We start from the raw sequence: 26,076 nt of genomic DNA on the forward strand, positions 1-26,076 counted from the left end.
TCTTCAGCCTACTTAGGCTGGCCAGCTTGCGAGGCCAGGAAACTGCCTCCGTGGACGCAGGCCTTGGTCTTTCCACACCCCTTTTCTGGGAATGCCGGGCGTCCCAGCCCCTAAAATACACCCGGCCTGTCAGGCAGAGACATAGCAGGGGTTGCGTGCGATAACGCAGGGCTTGTTCTACACATTCGCAGAATGTGTCCTACACACACGCAGATTCCAGATAATAGGGAATCTGCATTGAGCATTGCATGTAAAATCAGTCAAGTACACAGCTGCACCTCCCAGAAAATCCAAAACCATGTTAACTTGCTCTGCTAAAGCCAGAAGCTCAGGCCTAGGACAATCCAACTGTAAGCAGTTGAGAAGTGCTTACCATTTCTTCAGGGGCCCATATTGATGCGAGATTGGATCAGATTGCTGCCTTTTAAGCTACATAAATATATTTCATAATACTTTCATATTATCAGTCCATTCCATCCATAATAAAGGCTGCTCTGGACTAGGGAGAGTGGTAGTCTTAAGCTGGTTACACACGATATGATGTATTGGAACGATATATCGTATAGTTAACGATCAGTCATTCATTGAATCGTCCCATCTGCTGTGCTGCACAGCAGATGGGACGATTCAATGAACGGTGCGGTATAGGTACCTGCAGCATGTATCGATACTTTGCGCCATTGTACGCCCGATCGTGCAGTATGTATGGTGTGCCATGTATCGTTACATTGCTGGGTCATACTGTGGTGTGTACCAAGCTTTAGAGAACATATACATTCAACATGGTTGTTCAGTATTAGCCATCTCCAGTACTGGTATAAGAACTTCATATTTGGTCATAACCATGTTTCTTTAAAAAAATTCAGGCAACTGAGCAAAGGAAGGCAAAAAAAATGAAAAAGAGATAGAAATACTAGAGGTTTGAGTCACCCTGAAGTTTTACCTCCTCCTGGGAAGAGATCTCAGAATCGATGCTGTCTTTCAAGTGGACCTATTGTTGCTTGCTACTCTAGACCTTGAAGACATCAAGTGAGTACCCCAAAATGGGGTGGAGGAATAGGAATTACATGTAACTGACTGGATAAGACACGAACAGCATAAACCTTAGATTCAGATAAAGCACACTATATAGTTTACCTATATTTTCCTTGCCATGGATAGAAAATACTAGTCCGCCCTCTGGACACCTATAGCCAACTGGGCCTGAGGTCAGAGGTGGAGATAAAAGCGCACACAGCAGCGTCTACTGGTGGTCACCCATCTGCAACTTTAAGCAAATGGCACTACATTTCCTTTGTGTACATCCCACACGGATGTAGAAGGTGCAAGGACTGAGACGCCCACTTTCAGCATCCACAGATGCAGGAATACCGATTGGTGTATCCTTAAACGTCACTATCAGTATCGTTATCGAAAATGTGCGCCAACCCTATATCAGGTGCAGTTTCTCCGTCTATGGCCTCCTACGCTTGCGTGTCTGCGTATGCAGCAGTTTGACTGACACGCCCGCAACTCTCCCATTACATGACCACTGAATGGACTATTTGTGCGCATTTCTAGCCACCACCCATCACTTCTCCACAACATTTCTCCATCTCAACAGCGTCTTTGTGTACACTCTGTGTAATCCATGAGCCGCGGGAGTTAAGGAATTCTGACACAGCAAGCTGCTCTGAATCAGGCCCACTGTCCCCGCTTTACCCAGTAACCGTCTCCACGATTCCATAGAGGCCTTAGTTGATCCAGGGCAAGCTACACTACCCGTTAAACAGGATGTGCTTTCCTCGAGGATCTCATGCCTCTAAATCTGAATATTTGGAAAGCTCAGCAAATCAGGCATTTTTAGTATTCCCAGCACAAGACATTCAGCTATAAAATAAGAGATATGGTAAGAACTTACCTTTGTTATCTCTGTTTCTACGAAGTCCATAGGGTCCACAGGGTTGACCTTGGGGTATAGCTGGATCTGGATCCATGGGCACCACGCAGTTAAAGCTTTAGCTGCTCCCAGGATGCACTTGGGTCCGTCCTCCTCTATACCCCGCCCCCGGCCACAGCACCTCAGTTGGTAAGCAGCCAAGGCCGGAGGAGGAGACTAAACAGAGAGAAGGAAGACTGGAACACACAAGAAACCATACTCACAAAAATGGGAGACGGAAAACCGGTGACCAGCCACACAGCCCATTTGAAGCCAGGTGCGTCAGGGCGGGCGCCCTGTGGACCAAGTGGCCGCCTTACACAGCTGAACAGCAGAAGCGCCACGTCTAGCAGCCCAAGAGGGACCCACAGAACGAGTGGAATGAGCCTTAACAGAGGCTGGCACAGGTAAACCCTCTTGTGCATAAGCCTCACAAATAACGGAACGAAGCCAACAGGCTAACGTTTGTTTGTTGGCAGGCCAACCCCTCTTGTGAAAACCAAAGAGGATAAACAAGGAATCAGACTTCCTAACCGAAGCCGTCCGGTCTACATAAATTCTAAGCGCCCGGACCACATCTAAGGAAGTCTCACCAGCTGAAAGATCAGGGGACTGAAAAGCTGGCACAACAAGTTCCTGATTAATGTGGAACTTCGAGACCACTTTGGGCAAAAACTCAGGAAAAGTGCGGAGCAACGCTCTGTCCTGGTGAAAAATCAGGAAAGGAGGGCGACAGGAAAGCGCCCCCAATTCAGACACCCTCCTGGCCGAAGCAATTGCCAGGAGAAAAACCGTCTTAAATGTCAGCCACTTGAGCTCCACCGCCTCAAGAGGCTCAAACGGAGGACCCTGCAGGACCCGTAGCACCACCGCCAAGTCCCAAGGAGCCACAGGAGGCACAAAGGGAGGCTGGATCCTGAGAACACCTTGGAAAAAGGTGTGACCGTCTGGTAGTATTGCAACCCGCCATTGAAACCACACGGACAAGGCGGACACATGAACCTTCAGAGATGCAAGGCGTAAGCCGAGATCCAATCCTGACTGAAGAAATTCCAAGATCCTAGAAACTCGGAACACCTGAGGATCATAATGTCTGGACTCACACCACTGAAAGTAAGTGTGCCACACTCTGTGATAAATCCGTGCTGAAGCAGGCTTGCGTGCCCTGAGCATGGTACCAATAACCGAACTGGAGAAGCCCCGAGACATCAAGACGGCTGTCTCAAGAGCCACGCCGTCAAAGACAGCCGACCCAGATCAGGGTAAAGGCAGGGCCCCTGAGACAACATGTCCCGACGCTGAGGAAGAAGGTACGGAGCGTCGATGGAGAGGCTCCTGAGATCGGAGTACCAAGGACGTCTGGGCCACGCCGGAGCTACCAGCACGAGCATGCCGCCGTCCTGCTTGAATTTCCGCAGAACCCGAGGAAGCAGGGATATCGGAGGAAACAGATACGCCATGTGAAACGTCCATTTCACCGACAGCGCGTCCACCAGACTTGCGCCTGCGTCTCTTGTCCTTGACCCGTAAACGGGCAACTTGTGATTGTGACGGGAGGCCATCAAGTCCAGCTCCGGCAGTCCCCACCTGTCCACGAGTAGCTGAAACACCTCTGGGTGAAGCGACCATTCCCCGGGATGCACGTCGTGACGGCTGAGGAAGTCCGCCTCCCAATTGAGGACTCCGGGGATGAAGACCGCCGAGATCGCTGGAATGTGACCCTCCGCCCAAGTCAGGATACGAGACACCTCCGACATCGCTGCCTGACTGCGAGTTCCGCCTTGGTGGTTGATATACGCCACCGTGGTGGCGTTGTCGGACTGCACCTGTACCGCCCTTCCGTGAAGAGCGGGGCCGGACGACTGCAGGGCCCTGTATACTGCCCGCAGTTCCAGGATGTTGATGGGGAGAAGTGCTTCTTCCGCTGACCAACGACCCTGAAGCGACAAAGAGCCGGTCACTGCCCCCCAACCCCGGAGACTGGCATCCGTCGTGAGCAGGACCCAGTCCGGGATCCAAAATGGGCGCCCCTCGACCAGATGAGCTGTCTGAAGCCACCAAGCCAAAGATTGCCGAACGTCCGGAGACAACACCAGCACCTGAGAGCGGATCCGGTGAGGTAACCCGTTCCATTCTGATAGAATCAGCCCCTGCAGGGGCCGGGAATGGAACTGGGCAAATTCCACCATGTCGAATGTCGACACCATGGACCCCAGAACTCTCATAGCCGAATGGACCGACAGGCGGCAACGGCTCAGGCAACTGCGTATCCGCAGCTGTAGGGAGGCGACCTTCTCCGGAGTCAGGAAGATCCTTTGCTGACGCGAATCCAGCAGGGCTCCCAAATGAACCATCCGCTGTGATGTAATCAGGGAGGACTTTTTCCAATTTATCAACCACCCGTGTGCTTGCAGGCAAGCGATCGTCAGGTGGAGATGTTGAAGCAGTACCTCCGGGGAGCTCGCCAGTAACAGGAGGTCGTCCAGATACGGCAGCAGCCGTACATTCTGGTTTCCGAAGATGTGCGGCCATGACCGCCATAATCTTCGTGAACACCCTCGGTGCCGTGGAGAGACCAAAGGGTAGCGCCCGTAACTGATAGTGGTGTTGAAGGATAGCGAACCTCAGATACCGCTGGTGTGAAGATGCTATCGGAACATGGAGGTAGGCGTCCTGGATGTCCAGGGACACCATGTAATCCCCCGGTTCCATCGCCAGAATGATGGAACGTAACGTTTCCATCCTGAACTTGGGAACTCTGAGGAATTTGTTCAGAGACTTCAAGTTGAGGATAGGGCGATGAGAACCATTGGGTTTCTGCACCAGAAACAGAGACTAATAATACCCCGTCCCTCGTTGTGATAGAGGAACGGGAACAATGACCCCTGCTTTCAGCAAGGACTCTATAGCCTCCTGAACCTGTAACGCCTTGGTCTTGTCCTGAGAAGGACTTGTGCAGAAAAACTGGTGGGGTGGTCTGTTCCAAAAAGACAGGGCGTACCCCTGGGAGACCACTTCTCGAACCCAGGCATCCGTGGTGGTATTGTGACAGCACTGGGCAAATAGAAGAAGTCGGCCTCCCACTCTGAGGTCCCCCAGAGGGAGGCCCGTCCCATCAGGCCGCAGGTTTATCTTCCTGCTTGGAAGAAGGGCGCCGAGCACTCCAGGCTTGCTTCTTGGGTTTAGAGGCAGTCTTACTCGCAGACTGTCTCGGGAAGGACTGACCTTTCGCCTTACCCTGAACCCGAAAGGAACGAAAAGCCGAACTCCGAACCTTAGCAGGCAGTGCCGCCGAAGGGAGGAAGGGCGACTTGGATTTAGCCAGGGTGTCCACTATTTTGTCCAAGTCCGGACCAAATAGTAATTCCCCATTGAAAGGTAAGGCCTCCAGACCTTTCTTTGAATCAGAGTCCGCTCTCCAGGACCGCAACCATAAGGATCGGCGGGCAGACACCGCTGCAGCCGATACCCGCGAGGTCAGCAGACTAGCATCTAAAGAAGCTTCTCCAATGTAAGAAGCAGCGTCCCTCATTTGTCCCAACAACGCCCGCTGGACATCCGGAGCGTCGTCCGGGAAGGTATCTTCCAATGCATTGGCCCACCCCTCAATGGCCTTGGCCACCCAGGAGATGGCCATGGACGGTCGGGCCACCGCCCCGGAGAGGGAGTAAATAGACTTTAAGCAAGTCTCAACTTTCCTGTCCGTGGGATCCTTCAGCGAGGATATCGACGGTAATGGTAAGGTGGCGCCCCGAGTTAAACGGGTGACATGGGAATCCACCGCCGGTGGGGTTTCCCATTTTTTACAATGTGCCTCAGGGAAGGGGTAATTAGAAGCCAACCGCTTCTGAGGAAGGAATCTCTTACTGGGCGCCTGCCAAGCTACCGCCATATGATCCGTCAACTGATCCGACAGGGGAAACACCGCAGAAGCCACCTTAGTTTTTTTGAAACTAGGAAACTTCGACTTAGGAACCGGTGCCTCATCCTCTATAAGAAGAATAGCTCGCACCGCCCTAACTAGTGCTCGCACATTAATGGACGACTTGGTATCCATTTCCTGGACCGAGGCGTCCGAGTCAGTGTCATCAGGGACCTCCCCATCATCTGAGGAACCCTCTGAGTCCGATACCTGAGCAGCCCGTGTCATGAGTGGGCGTTTTGAAATCCTAGAAGGCATGTCAGTCTGCAACATTGACTGAAAAGCCGAGGAAGCGGCCGCCAAATTTTGCACGGAGTTGGAGAGCACATCCACCCATGGTGGAGGAGTCGCCATAGGGGCCTGAAAAGGTACCACAGGCTGCTGCGGAACAGGGGAAGCCTGTATATACATAGGCAACCCCGCATAGGGACCTACTGATTGAGACCCAGGAGGACTCCGCAATAACTGCGGGACACCCGGGGAATGGGGGATGGTCGGCTGGGGTAACGCCCTAGTAGGGAGAGCAGTCGGGACCGACAGACGGTCCGCAATAGACACCAGCACTTGAGAAAAAATCGCCCACGGTGGTTCCTGCGCCAGAGAAGGTCTGGATGGGCCAGGAGCCACCTGGCATTGACTACACAGGCCATCCTGTGACAAATCCTCCCTATCTACTCCTGCAGAACAGCGTCCGCAGGAGGCCAACACCGGAGCCACTGAGCGCTTAACCTCCTCGTCTGACATGACAGAATATATTATATAGTCAAAAAATATATCTGGCAACAGGGCAGAAGAAAACGCACTCACCGGTGTGCTAAACAGCCCACAATACGGCACTGTGTAGCACACAACTGTATGTGACGGACCTCACAAATACGTGATTTATATAGGTGAGGTCTGCAGAAACGCCCCTCCCCCACACACCTGTAGGGCTTGTAGGAGAAGTAAAGGGATAGGTATAAGCTGACAGTAAGCGGAAAATAAGCACAGACAGGCAGCACTAGCAAAAGTCACATACCATACTCACTGCACCGTTCCACTACAATCAACCTGCCCAAATTCAGTGTCTGTGAGGGCTATAGTGCTGTGTACACTGTCCTTATATTGGGGGAGAGGTACACAGGGGGTCCGGTCCGCGTGCTCCCTGAAGATCTGCGCTGCCACTTGTAGAAAATGGCCCCCAGAGACCTCAGAGGAGGAGTGGCCGTGTAACTGCAGCTCAGCGACGCCAGACTCCGTGCTGAAAGGCGCGCTGAGCTGAGGGGAGGAGCCGCTGACAGGGAAGGCTTCCTCCCCTGGCTAGCATATTAACCCCAGGGCTTGCCGGCATCCCGCTTGCCATATATCCCTGGTGGTCTAGTGGTCCCACGGGTTATTCCTCCTCAGAGGGGGAGCCCGCCGCCACCGCTAGCGGCCCCCGGTCTGTCCCCTAGGACCGGGGGCAAAGGACTGCATGTGCAGGCAATACCCGCGAGCCGCCGCTAATCGGCGACTCGCGGCTTACCTTGTCCCCGGCGACTCCGGCAGCAGTCCAGGGAGGGACCCAGAGTCCGGCTAGTACGGACTCTGGCCTCCCGCCGCGATCCCCAGTGCAGTACTGGCGTCACGGCGCCAGCGGGGAAGGAGAGCGGCAGCGTGGGTGTCTGCATAGACAGCCCGTCGCTGCCACACTAGAGCCTCTGTTTTAAAATAAAAATCTAACAGGCTCTTTTTTTTTTTTTTTTTTAAATAAAAATAGAAAGCTTTTGGGGGCTGCTCCTGCAGCCCCCCTGCGCAGGTGACCCGACTCCGGCCGGGCACCAACTCAAACTGAGGTGCTGTGGCCGGGGTATAGAGGAGGACGGACCCAAGTGCATCCTGGGAGCAGCTAAAGCTTTAACTGCGTGGTGCCCATGGATCCAGATCCAGCTATACCCCAAGGTCAACCCTGTGGACCCCCTATGGACCCTGAAGTAGAAATCAAAGACATCAGACGTTCTTTACTTTTGTTTCCCCTCGTTTAAGTACAAGGAATTGCCATTCTACAAAACCTGTAAACCGCTCTACAAATGTATACACCAAAAGGAACCGCCTCATTCTTTGAATATTCAACCAACAAAGGGTGCTTATTATGTAAAGGTGACATGCCTGGGCACTTCCAAGTCCTCCTCTGTATTCCAGATAAGCCACACTTGGCATTACAATGGTGCTGTAGCCTAGCAGCACACTTTAGGTCTCGTTGTTGCCTAATTTTCTTCTCCATTAACCTACACCCTTCTGCCACCCTCACTTTTTTTTTTTTCTTTCTTTCCCCCATACCACAGAAAGCAAATTTCTTTTAGAAGGGTCTCATAACTCTTAGAGGGGTATTCAATACGGGTGCGATAACATTGTTTTTGCATTAATATCGCAATTATGACGTCATTATCGCAGGTTTTACTTTTACACCCTATTCAATTTCAAAGACTTATCGCAGTTTTGAGAAGTCTGATAAAAAAACTGTGATAACTTTTCACCATTGAATAGGTGTCGAAAAAAAGTGCAGAATTGGGGTTTAGGGGTGCAGGCGTAAAAAAAAAAAAAATAGCCTGCACCCCTGAGATTGACATATAAAAAAGAACTGTAAAAAAAAAAAAAAAAAAATAGGGACACCCCAAAAAATTAATTTAAAAATTGGGGTGCAAAAAAAAAAAAATGGGAAAAAAATTGTTAAACAATGGGGAAATAGGTTCAGGGCTATTCTGCAAGTATGCGCCAGATGTTTTGAAGAATAGAATTATAGCGGCAGGTGCACAAATGCAGAATTTTTAGGGACATCAAAATATGCTAGTACCCATTTTCATGTACCCCAAATTTGATGGGACCACTAAAAAAAACGAAAAAAATAACCTAAGTGCTCTTCTGCATCACTTCAATGTCGGGAAAAAAACACCTGCTGCGGCTATTTAAATCCCCGACTTTCAATTAAATGCTAAAACGGGGGTACCCATAGTGTTCCCCCATGTTTTTACAACTTTAGGGGGTCTTACAATTATTTTAAGGAAAAATTCGTAACTTTACGCAAATCCAACTTCGGAGTTTCCCGTTTTCGTTAATTTTATATTGAATACGGGGATAAGCGGGAGCGCGCACCAGACTTTAACGCAGGAAAAAACGCCGATATGAAACGTTAACTTCGACAGTAAAGTTAACGTTTCATATTGAATACCCCTCTTAGAATTTATCTGTAAAACCATAGAATGAAGCGATAAATAAAATCTTGTATCATGCACAATATATCATATTATATAGATTCATGCATCTGTTTAGCTTTGTTATATAAAAAAAATGTAAATAACACAAAACCCTGAAACCTGCCCAACATACATATGCTCGAGAAAGACCTGACCCAATCCATTATAAAAATCCATTTGTCTATCAACAGACAGTATTTATTATCAGTAATGTCAAGCACAAAATGAAAATGCACATTCCAATTAAGAATGTAATGAACACCATTTTTTCGTCACTATGCCTAATCGCTATTACATACCTTGATTTCTGCAGCCATTTTCTCACTTGCAAAACCATCCACAGATAGCTAAAAGGAAAAAATATGAATGGTTAACTAAAACCAGTGCTATCAGCATACAATAAAAGCACAATGCCAAACTAAAAATCGACATACTTTTATGAGTCGTGAGATGAGGAAGCCACCTTGATATCGGTTATACAATTCCTCCCAATTTTCCTTCACAAAGTTCCATGCAGATTTTCTGCCTTGTTTGCTAGCCCCAGCAACCCCACCGATAACAGATACTGTATCCTGGGGACGTACCTCTTCCTAGAAAGCATAAAATAACCACAATGAATTCTAAGTATTTTACATGTCACATTATTCTCAGTTATTTCCAAAGAATGAATAATTGCCAAAAACTGCATAAAATTACTCTTGGAAGAAAAAATTAAAAAGTCACAGTAGGCTTAGCAGTTAGCATTACTGCCTCACAGCACTGAAGCCTTGGGTTTGATTCCCACCAAGGCCCTATATATGTGGAGTTTGTATGTTCGCCCTTTGTTTGTGTTGGTTTACTCCAACCATCCCAAAAAATCGGATTTTGCACTCACCGTAAAACCCCTTCCTTGTATTCCGTCTGGGGGACACTTCGTTACTTATGTGTGTGTTAGGCGTGTGTGGCACTGATAGTTTGGAACTAAAATAATCAAAAGAATATTCTGCCTCTCTCTAATGAGTTTATTCATCTAGAAAAGTTGTATGGAGGAAGAACAGAACTATGAACAATAAACTATGGAATCATGCAAAAACAACAAATCAGTGAGGGATAGCAGTATCTCTCAGGTGAACTAAGTGGAAGGTATTTTACGGTGAGTACAAAATTCAATTGCCTCTTGCATCCATCTAGGGAACACAGCATTACTTACATGTGGGATTTGCTAAAGCAAGAGAACAGGGGAAGGTGGGAGGCACTGTCCGGCAAAACCGCACGTTGAACTTTTCAGCTAAAACTGGTGTCCCCCATACCAAACGTATGGAAACTGTACAATTTTGTGAAGGTGTGCACAAAGGACCAGGTCACAGCTCTGCACAGCTATTCCACAGAGATGCCATAGCGAAACGCCCAAGAAGCCCCAACAGCACGAGTTGAATGAGCCCAAACAGAAGCTGGAACAGGCAAATCAAAGGACAAATCGGCTTGGTTGACGGTGGAGGTGAGGCACCGAGCAATGGTGCTCTTCGAAAAACGCCCAACCTCATTTTGGGGGACCAACCAACATGGAGTCCGTGCACCTATCAGAAGATGGATGGTCCACCTATATCCATAGAGCATGGACCACATCCAACAACTCCAAAGAGCTGACGGATAAAGAAGGTAGCGTGAAGACTGGCAGAACAATGTCCTGGTTCTGATAGAACTTAAGGTGCATACACACTAGACGATATGCTCCCTGAGCGATATCATCTAGTGTGTCCCCGGCAGGGTGTGCTCAATGTCGTTCATGACATTGAGCACAGCCGCTGAACGATATCATTAACGATATCGTTCAGCGCCGGGCTCTCTCCCCCATTCCCTGACATGCAGCAACCTGACGACATCGTCAGGTTGGCCTGCATGTCAGCCCGATGAACGATGATGACGAACGAACCGCGGGAACGCGTGTCGTCGTTATCGTTCATCTTTTTGGGCTTAAAAATGGACGATAAAGTGGACGACTGAACGATAACGATATCGTTATCGTTCAGTCGTCCACTTTATCGCCCAGTGTGTACGCACCTTTAGACTTAACCTTAGGTTAGGGGGAAAAAAAAAAAAAACAACCCATGGGCAGCAAAACCACCCTTTCCGAATGGAAAATGACCAGGGGGAGTTTGCAGGACAGGGCTGCCAATTCAGAGACACGTCTGGCCAACACAATGGGCAATAATGGACACAATCCTCAATTTTAATGATTCAAGAGGCTCGAAAGGCGACATGTGGAGAGCCTCCAACACAAAGTTCAAATCCCACGGAGGGACTGGTGATATATATGATGGCTGAATATGAAGGACACCCTTAAGGAAGGTCTCAAGGTGGCCCAGAATGGTGACCATTCATATTTGGAACAGTATAGACAGGACCGGAACATGCCCTTTGAGAGAGGAAAGGCGAAAGTCCTGAAACAGACTGTCCTGAAAAAAGGATGAGACATTGTAAACGAAAGGCAGCAGCCAAGAAGCCCTGACGCTTGCAGCATGAGATGTACAGTTTCCAGACTCAAGTATAAGCTCTTTGATAGGGTGCGAGCTGGCGCCACTACGGGAATACATGCGAGTGCTCCCGTATTTTTAAAGTGGCAATCATTTTAAAGGCAAAACCAGCTTGGTTTGCCTTTCAAATGATTGCCGGTTTAAAAATATGGGAATACTTGCATGTATTCCTGCAGCAGCACCAGCTTGCACCCTATTACATAAGCCCCCATATCTTAATTATAAACATTTCTGTCTGGGGTAAGTATTTCCTAAGTGGCAACCAGAACACACTGCCTGGCCACACAACATGTATTACAGAATGTATTTTGGCACGTAACTGAAATTGACAGAACCCTAAACTACAAATTCTTTGGTAGAAATACTTTAAAAAGTAGCCTACACATTTTTATTTTTTATCTTAAATGCTTTTCTCAGTTTCCATTGGGGCAAAATGGAAGTAGTGCCATCAGGGTACAGTAAGAGGTGCAGGAAGGCCCGGGCAGTTTAAAATGGGAAAATGTTCAGATTCCACTCCCCTCTATATCCCCAGTTACTGCTTGGGAGCATTAGTTCTGTCTAGCCAAACCCCAAAGGACAGGGTAGTAAGCACAGAGCGAGAGGAACAAAATACAAAAACAAAAATGAAAGGTGTCGTGTCCCCCAGTGGACTACGAGAAAAGGATTTAATTTAAGTACAAAAATCAAATCAATTGGGGGTCACTGGAAGAAGTACCATGGATAACGACACAAAGCAATTCCCTAAGGGAGGATACACTCAGAAGTCTCAGTGAGCAATACCTTAAGTCCAAAGCTAGCATCTTTGGACACAAGTATTTAACATGTCAAATTTGGTATAGGTATGCTCCAAAGACCAAACGTTCACCTGGCACAAATGTCCCAGTGCCATGCCATTTAAGATGTACATCGGCAAATGCAGGTAATATAATAGAATTCTACTAGTGTTGCATGTTTTTCTCAGTATCACAAATGAAACCATTAGCACCACCTGTGAATCTTTAAACATGTGTCAGGCAGTAATAAATAAACCTGTGCACCAACTAGGAGATCAGGAAAATATGCACGGTTATAGACTATCAATAGGCTTAATTACTATATACTAAATAATACACTATCCAGTGCATAAGCAGACCAATATGTACATACAGTCAGGTGCATATATATTGGGACATTGACAGAATTTTCATATTTTGGCCTCTATGCACCACCACAATGGCTTTGAAATGAAACAAACAAGATGTACTTTAACTGCAGACTTTCAGATTTCATTTGCGGGTAATTACATCCAAATCAGGTGAACTAAAAAAGTGGGAGGCACATATAGAAACCGTTGTAATTCCTACACCGCTCACCTGATTTGGATGTAATTACCCTCAAATTAAATCTGAAAGTCTGCAGTTAAATCACATCTTGTTTGTTTCATTTCAAAGCCATTGTGGTGGTGCATAGAGGCCAAAATATGAAAATTTGGTCAGTGTCCCAATATTTATGCACCTGACTGTAAAATTCCAGGGCAGTACTAGGTTATTCTGCTGCTTCCCCAGATTCCCGGACTTGCTCCAATGCTCTGGAATGGTGGCCAGATCTGAATTAGAAACACTCAGTTCAGGCAGGATGGCCCTACTGGCGCATCTAATGGCTTACTGTGATCACTGGTCCTGTATATGCTGGAATTATGACACACAATACACTTTGTATGATGCATATTAAAAGCTGGTTAAGTGCCCTCTTCATGGACTGGCCACACTTACTCTAATATCAAGCATTTGGAACCTCCCCTCTAGAAATTATGTGTTTGCCACTTATGTATCTACTGGTGAATTACCAAAGGAATACACCTGACAATGGTCAGTTTCAAAGCAGACACGCCTCTTATGGGCAACATAATACTACACTACGATTTTGTATCTTTATTATATGAGGACATGACTTTAATGGAGTATGCCTTACTGATGGGATAAGATCACAACCCAAGACTCAGAGGTGATGAACAAAGAAACGGATACTTTCCATCAAAGGATTCTGCTTGTGCAATGTTGTTATTTTTTATTTTTTTTAACACGCAGATACTGTGCCCTTTTTTTATTTTATTTTGGTGGTGTTACACTAAATAATTGTTCTTTCTGTATGTATCCATCACATGAAGTCACACAGATCACCTATTCAGAGACCATTTTTCAAAATGATGACTTCCCTTTTTTATTTGGTATGAAGATTTGTCACATATGAATATTCTGAATGCATCACGGTTTGTGGTTTGATTCATCTAAAGGGCACAATCGCTTACACCTTTTCATTAACTTAATTACTATACCTGTAGTATAAAAGAGGGCACTTGGAAGATTTGAGTCATTTCAGATATTGTGGTTGGTTCACCTTTTTGTTATTTGTGACTTAGATCTGTGTAAGCATTATTGTTGTTTGCTCAGTTTAGTTTTGTACTTAAGAGAAGCACGGGGCGACACACATACAATAGATGGCATTCACCAGTCATCTTGCAGAGTAAAACCGTTCATTGCTCATGGAGCTGTTTTGTTGTTAACATGCTGATAGAGTCTTGAAAAAGGTATAGAAGTAGGACTGACTAGTCAACAAATTATTATGTTTCTTTATAAATAAAATAGAATTTTACTCCGCAAGACGACTGGTGAGTGCCATCTATTGTATTGGACTTATTATGTAGTCTGACAAGATTCCTAGATTCCTCCAATGTCGATTCGATATGCACCCCAGCAGAACTGATTTTGGAACATGAGTGCAGATAAATACACACATAATTATATACAAGCACAAGTTAAAAACACAAAATAAACAAGCAAAAGTCAATATAGATGTACCGTATATACTCGAGTATAAGCCGAGTTTTTCAGCACAAAAAATGTGCTGAAAAAGTACCCCCACAACTTATACTCGAGTCAAGTGTCAGACTCTCAGCGGCTGCTGCTGCTCCCACTGCGGGAGCCATCTTCCGGCTCCCGCAGTGGGTGATGGGAGACACGTCGTCATGACGATGTCTCTCCCATGCAAAGCGGCCGGAGGAGCGGACAGCGGCGGGACCAGGAGCGGGAGTTACAGGTAAGTGTTTATTTTTTTTTTATTCTTTTCACGTCTCTCTCTACTAGGGAAGGGGGGGGGGGGGACGGGGACAACAGGGGGCACTACCAGGGGGCGATGACTACAGGGGGCACTACCAGGGGGCGATTACTACAGGAGGCACTACCAAGGGGCATTATCAGGGGGCGATTACTACAGGGGGCACTAAAAGGGGGGATTACCACTGGGGGAACTACAAGGGGGCGATTACTACAGGGGGCACTAAAAGGGGGGATTACCACTGGGGGAACTACAAGGGGGGGGATTACTACAGGGGGCACTACCAGTGGGGGATTACTACAGGGGGCACTAAAAGGGGGGATTACCACTGGGGGAACTACCAGGGGAGGATTACTACAGGGGGCACTACCAGTGGGGGATTACTACAGGGGGCACTACCAGTGGGGGATTACTACAGGGGGCACTACCAGTGGGGGATTACTACAGGGGGCACTAAAAGGGGGTACTACCAGGGGGGGGGGGGGATTACTACTGGAGGCACTGAAAGGGGGGATTACCACTGGGGGCACTACCAGGAGGGATTACTACTGGGGGCACAACCAGGGGGAATTACTACTGGGGGCACTACCAGCTGCTGCCATTTCCCACACTAGGCTTATACTCGAGTCAGTAAGTTTTCCCAGTTTTTTGGGGTAAAAGTAGGTACCTCGGCTTATATTCGGGTCGACTTATACTCGAGTATATACGGTAATTGAAATAGAGAACTGATGACCAGGCATACTTACTGATAGTGAAAAGCTGAGCACTTTCTGGATCAAATCCTGGGAAGAGATGGCTCCAAGAACCCGCTCAATACGGTTCTTTTCCTCTTGCATATCAGCTAATTTGTGGAGCTAAAATTTGAGATATTTATATGTTAAGTGGAATTTAGAGGGACAAGTCAGAAAGAATTTATTCTTAACTATTCAACTTTATTAAAGGTATTTGAAAACCAAATGGTGGCAGCAATCATATTAATTAAAATGCAAGGGGTGTAGCAATTTATGTGCATTTAAAGGGGTGTGGGTAAAAGCCGGAAACATAGTAAATGCATTGAAAAAGCCGGAAATCTTATATGCATTGAAAAAGCCGGAAACTATAGTAAATGTATTGAAAAAGCCGGAAATCATATTAAAAGCATTGAAAAAGCCAGAAACCATAGTAAATACATTGAAAAAGCCGGAAACCATAGTAAATGCATTGAAAAAGCCGGAAACCATAGTAAATGCATTGAAAAAGCCGGAAACCATAGTAATTGTATTGAAAAAGCCGGAAACCATAGTAAATGCATTGAAAAAGCCGGAAATCTTATTAAATACATTTTATAAAACCCCTATTTTGGGATAAAAATGTGGGGGCTTGGTTCAGAACTCTTTGGACCCCCCCCCCCTTCCCTAATGTCTAATTAAGCAAAAATATTTTTTAAATTAACCTCAATTCCCCATAAAAATGACATTTAATTTTGGGGGTCAAAATGTAAAAAGTGTTAGAAAATGGGTTTTAAGTAGTGTGGTAGGTATTTTGGGGGCTGTATGGATGGAAAATGTTATTGGGATTGTAGATACCTGCAGCAGTTGTATTTTTAACTTTTTGCACCCTAAAATGACAAAATATACTAGCACCCAGTTTTATGTACCCCTAATTTAACTGCATTTATTTTGCCCAAAAAACTTGCTTTCCATCATTTTTCCACTGTTAAATAAAAATGAATAAACAACAGCCATTTGACACAATTTAAAAAATAAACTATTACCCTACGTTAGTTTACCGTTTTTGGGGGGTACAAGCACATTTCCCAATTTTCAGGCACACTTTTTGCCACATTTTTTTTTTAAGGCAATTGCCGCATTGCATCTTTTGTAATAGGATTTCCCCGAAAATCAGCATATGCGATAGCGGAGAAAAGTGACACATTTGAGCGAAGGGTGCAAAAAGTTTGCACATGCGAAAACATAACCTAACATGATTTCAGTCTTCACTAATACATTTACTATGGATTTCCGGCTTTTCTAATACATTTACTATAATTTCCGGCATTTTTAATACATTTACTATGATTTCTGGCTTTTTCAATACATTTACTATGGATTTCCGGCTTTTTCAATACATTTACTATGATTTACGGCTTTTCTAATACATTTACCGTAGCCGTAACTAGACTTTTTGGTGCCCTGTGACAAAAAGAGCATTGGCGCCCCTCCATTTTTAAAAATGGGGAGATAACACACCTGAAAAAGGGCCATGGCCTCATGGGGAAGGGCCAGCGAAGAGATAGGGGAGGCCAGGAGATGCTGGGGATAAAAGAAGAGGAAGCTACAAGTGAGAATGATAATAAACAGAAAATTGACAGGCCCAAACAGCGCCCCCTTCCCTGCTGTGCCCTGTGCCATGGCACTGGTTGCACTATCCTAGTTATGACCCTGACATTTACTATGGATTTCCAGCTTTTTCAATACATGTAATATGATTTCCAGCTTTTCCAATACATTTATTATGGATTTCCAATTTTTTTTCAAGTGCATTTACTTTTTTTCCGGCTTTTACCCTCTTCCCATTTAAAGCAAACTCCAAAAATTTCCCGTACTGATAACTAACCTTTAGCATGGTGTCCAAAGTTGTGCTGTCCCCGTGCTTCAGAACAGTCACATAAACCTAACACAGAAATGGATAGTGTTCAGAGTCTTATGACACAGAAAGAGAAGTGCAGTACATTTAAAGATTTATATCTAACCGGGCTCCGGAGGTCAGCACTCAGTGTGTTCTTTCCTTCTACATGGTCCTTAAACCTACGACGAGCTTCTTCCAGGGTAGGTTTATGGCCAGCCTTTCCCAGCTTCCCTAAAACCAGCCCCCTCAGCAAAGCATCCAAGTGCCCTAAGGAGAAAAATAAAAATAGAGAACCAACTGTACGCTCAAATACTGGTATACTATAATATGCACCTCAGACTGCATATATACTTACAGTCAGGCGCATAAATATTGGGACATTGACAGAATTTTCATATTTTGGCCTCTTAATCACCACAATGGCTTTGAAATGAAACAAACAAGATGTGCTTTAACTGCAGACTTTCAGATTTAATTTGAGGGTAATTACATCCAAATCAGGTGAACGGTGTAGGAATTACAACGGTTTCTATATGTGCCTCCCACTTTTTAAGGGGCCAAAAGTAATGGGACTATCAACTCAAAAGCTATTTCATGGACAGGTGTGGGCTATTCCTTTGTTATTTCATTATCAATTAAGCAGGTAAAAGGTCTGGAGTTGATTCTAGGTGTGACATTTGCATTTGGAATCAGTTGCTGTCGACTCTCAATATGAGATCCAAACAGCTGTCACTGTCACTATCAGTGAAGCAAGCCATCATTAGGCTGAAAAATCAAAACAAACCCATCAGAGAGATAGCAAAAACATTAGCTGTGGCCAAATCAACTGTTTGGAACATTCTTAAAAAGAAAGAACGCACCGGAGAGCTCAGCAACACCAAAAGACCCGGAAGACCACGGAAAACAACTGTGGTGGAAGACAGAAGAATTATTTCCCTGGTGACGAAAATCCCCTTCACAATAGTTGGCCAAATCAAGAACACTCTCCAGGAGGTAGGTGTATATGTGTCAAAGTCAACAATCAAGAGAAGACTTCACAAGAGTGAATATAGAGGGTTCACCACAAGATGTAAACCATTGGTGAGCCTCAAAAACAGGAAGACCATATTAGAGTTTGCCAAACAACATCTAAAAAAGCCATTACAGTTCTGGAACAACATCCTATGGACAGATGTGACAAAGATCAACTTGTACCAGAGTGATGGGAAGAGAAGAGTATGGAGAAGGAAGGAACTGCTCATGATCCAAAACATACCACCTCATCAGTGAAGCATGGTGGTGGTAGTGTCATGGCGTGGGCATGTATGGCTGCCAATGGAACTGGTTCCCTTGTATTTATTGATGATGTGACTGCTTACAAAAGTGTTTCGGGCAATATTATATGCTCATATTCAGTCAAATGCTTCAGAACTCACTGGACGGCGCTTCACAGTGCAGATGGACAATGACCCAAAGCATACTGCAAAAGCAACCAAAGAGTTTTTTAAGGCTAAAAAGTGGAATGTTATGCAATGGCCAAGTCAATCCCCTGACCTGAATCCGATTGAGCATGCATTTCACTTGATGAAGACAAAACTGAAGGGAAAATGCCCCAAGAACAAGCAGAAACTGAAGACATTTGCAGTAGAGGCCTGGCAGAGCATCACCAGGGATGAAAACCAGCGTCTGGTGATGTCTATGCGTTCCAGACTTCAGGCTGTAATTGCCTGCAAAGGATTTGCAACAAAGTATTAAAAAGTGAAAGTTAGATTTAGGATTGTTTAGTTTGTCCCATTACTTTTGGCCCCTTAAAAAGTGGGAGGCACATATAGAAACCGTTGTAATTCCTACACCGTTCACCTGATTTGGATGTAATTACCCTCGAATTAAATCTGAAAGTCTGCAGTTAAAGCACATCTTGTTTGTTTCATGTCAAAGCCATTGTGGTGGTGAATAGAGGCCAAAGTATGAAAATTCTGTCAATGTCCCAATATTTATGCACCTGACTATGTAGAAATCTAGCTAGATCATATAGCGATATATATCTAGCTACAGAGGTGTCCTCGGTTTCTGCAGTCGCATTAAACAGCCCTTCTAATCTTGCCAAGTCCTGTGCAAGTTTACTCATGCCGGGTATTTTTGTCATCTTTTTCACCACAAATGCTTCTTATTTGCAATGTGATACATTTAAAAAGCACACAGACTTTGCTGATTACAATGACATGCAGCATGTGTGTGCTCTGTGTTGCCACTAAAGCTGTATCTGTATACGAAATGCTACGTTACAGTGTCAGCGGCTGTTTTCCACACCACGGTCCATTGTGATTGTTTTACAGACTCGGCCACTCACAGAACATACACATGCCGCATATCATATTAATCAGCAAAGTTGTTTTATTTTCACTACGAATAATCAGGATTTTGGTTACTTACCGATAAATCCTTTTCTCTGATTCCACAGGGGACACTGGAGTCTCAGTACAGTGGGGTATAGAAGTGGGTTAACCGGGAGCTGGCACTTTAATAAATCTGTATGGTAGCTAGCTCATCCCCTCTATACCCCCCATAGGTCAGTCTAAAAAACTGTGCCCGAGGAGAGCTGGAAAATAAGGAGAAGAGAAACTACAACATTCATAAAACCTTTCTGGTTTGTTTATGTAAGAAAACACAACTTTTCAAGCAGACCATGGAGACAAACAACTGTCTGAACCTGTAAAACAACAAACTTATGCAGGTGCAACAGTGCCGGGCGGGCGTCCAGTGTCCCCTGTGGAATCGGAGAAAGTGATTTATCGGTAAGTAACCAAAACCCTGATTTCACCTTCAACCACTATGGGACACTGGAGACTCAGTACAGTGGGGACGTCCCAGTGCTCCCATCCCGGGCGGGAGAGCGCTGAAAACCCTGCAAAACATCACGGCCATACTGCGAAGCAGAGGCCGCAAAGGTGTCAAAACGGTAAAACTTAAAAGTATGCCTGCCTGACCAGGTGGCCGCTCAACAAAGATTAGCCAAAGAAACCCCACAGGCAGCCGCCCATAAAGGTCCCACCAAGCGCATAATAGAAACCGGTGGCTGCTTAGAAGTGGACAGATAAGCCTGTCTGATTGTCAGACGAATCTAACGAGAAATAATCTGTTTCGAAGCCGGCCAACCTGGCCTTACCATCTCAAAACAGACAAAAAGCACATCCGACTTCCGGATAGATGCTGTCCTCTCCACATAAATCCGAAGAGTTCTAACAACGTCTAAGGATTTGGAGCCCGGAGAATCTTCCTTTAACACTGGAACTACAATTGGATGGTTCATGTGAAATGCAGACACCATCTTAGGAAGAAAAGACATCTGGGTACGAAGCTCAGCCATATCCTCATGGAACACGAGGTAAGGTGGGCGACAGGATAGAGCCTCAAGCTCCGCCACACGTCTAGCTGAGGCGAGCGCCAAAAGAAGAATCACCTTCCAAGTTAAAAACTTCAGCACAAATCTCCACCGTCTGTAGCGGTTCAAACAAAGCAGACTGTAGAAACAAAAGGACCAAGTCTAAGTCCCATGGGGCCGTAGGAGGCACAAATGGAGGCTGTATTCTGATTACTCCCTGTAGGAAGGTCTGGACATCCCGCTATAAGGCTAGTCTCCGCTGAAAGAAAATGGACAGTGCCGACACCTGAACCGTCAAAGACAATAGACGAAGGCCTGCTGATAAACCGGCTTGCAGAGAAGACGACGGGATACCTTGAAATCAGACGGGGGTGAACTGCGGCGTTCACACAAAGATACGTAAGCCTTCCAGATACAATTTTTGATGTGACTTCCTTCCGAGCCCTAATCATGGTAGGAATCACACTGGAAGGAATACCCTTCTTTCTTAGGATGGCCCTTTCAAAAGCCACGCCATCACACAAAGCCACTTTAAGTCCTGATAGATAAACGGACCCTGTAGGAGTAGATAGTCTTGCAGAGGTAGAGGCCACGGATCGTCTATCAACAGATGCCGTAGACCTGAGTACCACGCTCGTCTGGGACAATCTAGAGCCACCAGCAAAACCTTGACCCTTTCTCTTTTTATTCTTTGAAGCAGACGAGGAAGAAGCGGAATTAGAGGGAACAGGTACACGTAGGGAAACTGCCAAGGCGCTGTCAGTGCATCCACAACCACTGCTTGAGGATCTCTTGTTCGAGAGCCGTACAACGGTAATTGATGGTTCAACCTCAACGCCATGAGAACCACTTGAGGTTGACCCCAATGCTGAATCAGTTGTTGAAAGACCTGAGGATTGAGCGCCCATTCCCCCGGATGAATGGCCTGTCTGCTTCCCAATTTTTTACCCCTGGGATGAAGATTGCCGATATCGCCGCTGCAAATTCCTCTGCCCAAAGCAGAATGCGGCTTACTACCCTCATGGCGGCCCGACTCTTGGTGCAGCCCTGTCTGTTTATATATGCCACAGCTGTGACATTGTCCGACTGCACTCTGATTGCTCGACCCTGCAACAGAGGCTGTTCAAGCTGAAGAGCATAGAACACTGCCCTTAATTCTAGGATGTTTATAGGTAGTACTGCCTCCCGCTGAGCCCAGCGGCCCAGGAAGTGTCCTCCCAGAGTCACTGCCCCTCACCCTCTCAGACTTGTGTCCGTGGTGAGAAGAATGCAATCCCACACCGCAAAACGCTTTCCTGCTAACAGGTGAGAGGAATTCAGCCACCAATGTAGAGATGTACGAGTCCTGGGGGATATTAGCACTCGCTTGTGAAGAAAGATGTGACCCCGACCACTGGAACAGTAGATCCAATTGAAATGGGCGAGCATGAAATCTCCCGTACTGGATGGACTAGAAAAGTCGCCACCATTTTCTCTAGTAATCGAATACACAGATGTACTGATACTCTTCAATGACGCAATATCAACCGCACCATGTGCTGAATGGAGTATACCTTGTCCAGAGGAAGGAACACCTTCTGTTCCACCGTGTCCAAAATCATCCCCAAGAACAGCAGGCGCTGTTTAAGTTGTAGACATGACTTTTGGAAATTGAGGATCCAACCATGTTGTAAAAGCAGACTCTGAGTTACCTGTATGTCTTGTAACAATTGTGTTACCGACGGCGCTTTGATAAGGAGATTGTCCAAATATGGAACGATAGCAACACCCTGCCTCCGAAGCAGGGCCATCATCACTGCCATTACTTTTGTGAAAACTCTTGGTGCTGAGGAAAGAGAAAAGGTAAGGCCTGAAATTGAAAATGAGAGTCTTTCAATGTAAACTGAAGGAATGCCTGATGCGGAGGTCAGATGGGAATGTGAAGGTAGGCATCCTTTATGTCCAAGCACACGAGAAACTCTTCCTTCTCCAGGCCGGCAATGACCGGCTGCAGGGACTCCATTTTGAACCTGAAAGCACGCAGATAAGGATTGAGATCCTTTAAGTTCAGAATGGGTCTCACCGACCAGTCTGGTTTTGGAACCACAAACAAGCTGGAGTAAAAGCCCTGACCCCGCTGATGGTTCAGAACATTCACTACCACTCGAGACAACAGAAGCCTGTCTATTGCCCCCTGAATCACAACCCGTTTTTCTACTGACAGTGGTAACCTGGTTGTGAAAACACGAGGAGGAGGTTGGATTTTGAAACCCAACTTCAACCCCTGAGTAATGATGTCCCGAACCCAGGCGTCCTGGCAAGACTGGTTCCATTCTGCTTTGAAGTTATGCAGTCGACCTCCAACCTTGGGATCCCCCAAATGAGAAGGTAGAGCATCATGCAGAAGGTTTAACCGTAGATTTGTCCTGTTGGGATGAGGATGCAGTGACTCTTCCTCGGCCTCTGGAAGCCTGGGAGATAGCAGGAGCTCCTCTGGAACGGCCTCTAAATCTCCCTGGAACACGAAAGGACCGAAATGACGGTCCTGCAACAGGTGTTCTGGGAGGCGGAGGCACTGAAAGCATATAAGTTGACTTCCCAACTGTGGCCTGTGAAATCCACTTATCTAATTCGGAACCAAGCAGGACATCTCCTGTGTAAGGAAGAGCCTCCACTGCTCTCTTAGACTCAGCATCAACCTGCCACTGTCGTAGCCAAAGAGCGCTTCTGGCAGAGATGGCTAAGGCCGAGGATCTAGCGGAAAGCAACTGAATCAGCTCGTCTACTTGTACCCCTGTCTTAAGGCCCTCTGAAAGCTGTGTAGCCCATGCTTCTACAGCCTTGTTGACCCAGCAGCTAACTAGCGCGGGACGAAGGTACACACCTGCCACTGTATAAACAGATTTTAAGGTGTTTTCTAACTTTGTCGGAAGATTCTTTTAGGGAGACTGCTCCTGGTACAGGAAGTACCATCTTTTTAGACAGGTGGGATACCTAAGGGTCCACTGCAGGAGGAGTTTCATATAATTTTCTGCTTTCTGCAGGAAATGGGTAATAAGATAAAAGCTTACGTGATCCACGCCGAGTTTAGGATCTCATCCAGTTCCTCAGACGATGGAAAAGTGGTGGCTTGTCTTTGTCTTTTATTAAAGATAGACTGTCTATCCGCCACTGGAACAATATCTTCAACATGTAATACTTGGCATAATGCCGCAACCAACGCCTCTACGCCGTGAGATACAGGTTCCGATACCGGAGGAATCGGTTCCTCTGGTTCCTGGACCTCACCTTCCTCTGTCTCCTGTACCTCCTCTGCAGTGGTGAGTCAGTAGCCCGTGGCTCTGAAACACACTTATCACACAGAAGGGAAGTATTTGACTGTCCCTGTGTAAATTTCTCTGCACACTTTTTGCAGGAGAAAGATTTCTGTGCAGCTTTAGATCCCTTAGAAGACATTGTAATCCACTGGTCACACACACACACGGTGAAGGACAGTGAGATACAGACTCAGACTGTATAGAAAAGGAGAGATAAGGGCATAGAGGGAGATATGCTTTTGCCTCACTAGCGCTGATACTATGACCAGTGCTGTTACACACAATATCACTGTGTAATGTATGAGCTGTACTTAAGTAAAACAGCTAGCCTGACCCCACTGTGCACACACACAGACCGGCAGGCAGGACAGTCTCTAAAATGGCCACCAGCCTCTTTCTGGGAGCGCTGGGAGGTAGGAGCAGAATTGAATATTAGGCTCCGCCCCCCGCCCCGCTATGGCGCCCGTTCTCCACACTGAGCGGGCTGCTTTCCTTCATGCCGACCACTGTCCTGGCTCTCCTGCTACTCAGGGAGCCAGGACAACACTAACCTTGTCCTGCCTAATGCTGCCGGCGGCGGGCGTTGCTGGTGGGAGACCGCACCGTGCGCCACAGCCAGCGTGTCGTGGTCTCCCCAGAGACTGTGGTCTCTGCAGCAGAAGACCGCAGCGCAAGCAGCTGCGGTGGGGTCTCCCCGGCAGCTCCATCGCAGCAGACAGGCAGGGGCAGTGAGCTGCCTTCTGATCCTCAGCGCATATTCTCTGCTATAGGATCTTCTTTTAATTTCTTAGAGAGCCCTGAAGGAGTGATCAAGGCTCCCAGGGCACAAAATTTAGACTGACCTGTGGGGGGGTATAGAGGGGGAGGAGCTAGCTACCATACAGATTTATTAAAGTGCCAGCTCCCGGTTAACCCACTTCTATACCGCAATTGTACCGAGACTCCAGTGTCACCTAGTGGATGAAGGAGAAAGACATTTGTGGCGAAATAAAGACATCTATAACTAGATAATACATACACACAAATATACATACTGTGCCCAATTAACCAACATCATTGTTATTTACTACACTGGGTAAAAGAGGGTTTGTGCTTCAGAGGAACAAAAAGATCAATAAAAAAAATGATAAATGATTACGAAACATAGCCGTTTTACAACCTACCCTCTCCAGGCTTGGGATCCCAGCCCAAGCGTTGTCCAATGGGGGAGAAGACATCTCTAATGAAACCTTGAATCTCCTCATGGAACTCTGTGTGAGATAAGAGTGTGGAGAGGATCCCTAGATTACAGCTCAAGTCGCTCCATACAGTATAATTAGGTTCATTCACAAAGGCCTCCATGACTTTAAGAACTTCAACCGTGCTGATGATGCCTGCTCGGGCCTAAAGGAGGAATACACATAGATGAAACTAGGAATGCTGGATTGTGTCCACACCTTGCAAAAAAAAATAAAAATCTCTGTATAAGCGTTTTTCTAACTTAATCTTCATACTCACTAGGGAAAATAGATCATTCTGCAGGCCAAGCCTGTCCACTGGTTGAAGTGAGCGATCTCTAATGCCTGGTAACAGGCTGTCCAGCATAGTAGGGCTGTATTGGGTGCGGTAGAAACCAACTGTCCCCGGGTTTAACTAAGTTGAATGAGAGCAGAGGAACATTGAAGTAGGTAAAGCAGACTTATATGTAATAGGTGAAATGGTATCATAAACCAAAGCAAAGCTTCACATTGTTCTCGAGTTCCATTTGGACTATTAAATTTATATCCTCTGTATTAATTATAAAACACTTACAGCTTGGTGAACCACCATTTATGTTATACCATCAGAGCACAGGACTGTGGCGAAATCATCGGTAATAGTAACTCTCAATTCCTGCTACTCAGAGACACTTGCACTGTAACAGCTATTCAAACTCACCTTAACCCACTGGTCTGAGGTGACTCCTTCTAGCACAACTGTCTCAGGCTTGTCCATAAGTAATCTTAATTTAGCGGTGGCCGGGGATTCACTGGTGCAGATGCTGATCGGTACCATCCACTGAGGACACTCCTCACCTGAGCGAGGGCAATAGGAGGATGTTATATGGATAGAGGGGCTGGAGGCTTACCCGCCAACCTATCATCGGGAGAATAAAGGAGATAAGAGAAATAGGAA

The 26,076-nt window shown here is 46.3% G+C and overlaps 1 protein-coding gene across 1 annotated transcript in view; it reads right to left on the bottom strand.

Annotated features, from left to right (window-relative positions):
• NPEPPS (aminopeptidase puromycin sensitive) overlaps positions 1-26,076 on the bottom strand; it is a 96,230-nt gene that overhangs the window by 2,950 nt on the left and 67,204 nt on the right. The window contains exons 15-22 of the mRNA XM_088474585.1: positions 25,840-25,976; positions 25,420-25,554; positions 25,086-25,305; positions 17,390-17,532; positions 17,254-17,310; positions 15,405-15,512; positions 9,487-9,642; positions 9,352-9,399 (exon numbers count right to left, since the gene is read on the bottom strand). Of these exons, the coding sequence (XP_088330711.1) occupies positions 9,352-9,399; positions 9,487-9,642; positions 15,405-15,512; positions 17,254-17,310; positions 17,390-17,532; positions 25,086-25,305; positions 25,420-25,554; positions 25,840-25,976 (1,004 nt within the window). The remainder of the gene's footprint in view (positions 1-9,351; positions 9,400-9,486; positions 9,643-15,404; positions 15,513-17,253; positions 17,311-17,389; positions 17,533-25,085; positions 25,306-25,419; positions 25,555-25,839; positions 25,977-26,076) is intronic.

This window comes from Taudactylus pleione, unplaced genomic scaffold, assembly GCF_031769625.1.
Source record: "Taudactylus pleione unplaced genomic scaffold, aTauple2 ptg000155l, whole genome shotgun sequence".
Lineage (NCBI taxonomy): Eukaryota > Metazoa > Chordata > Amphibia > Anura > Myobatrachidae > Taudactylus > Taudactylus pleione.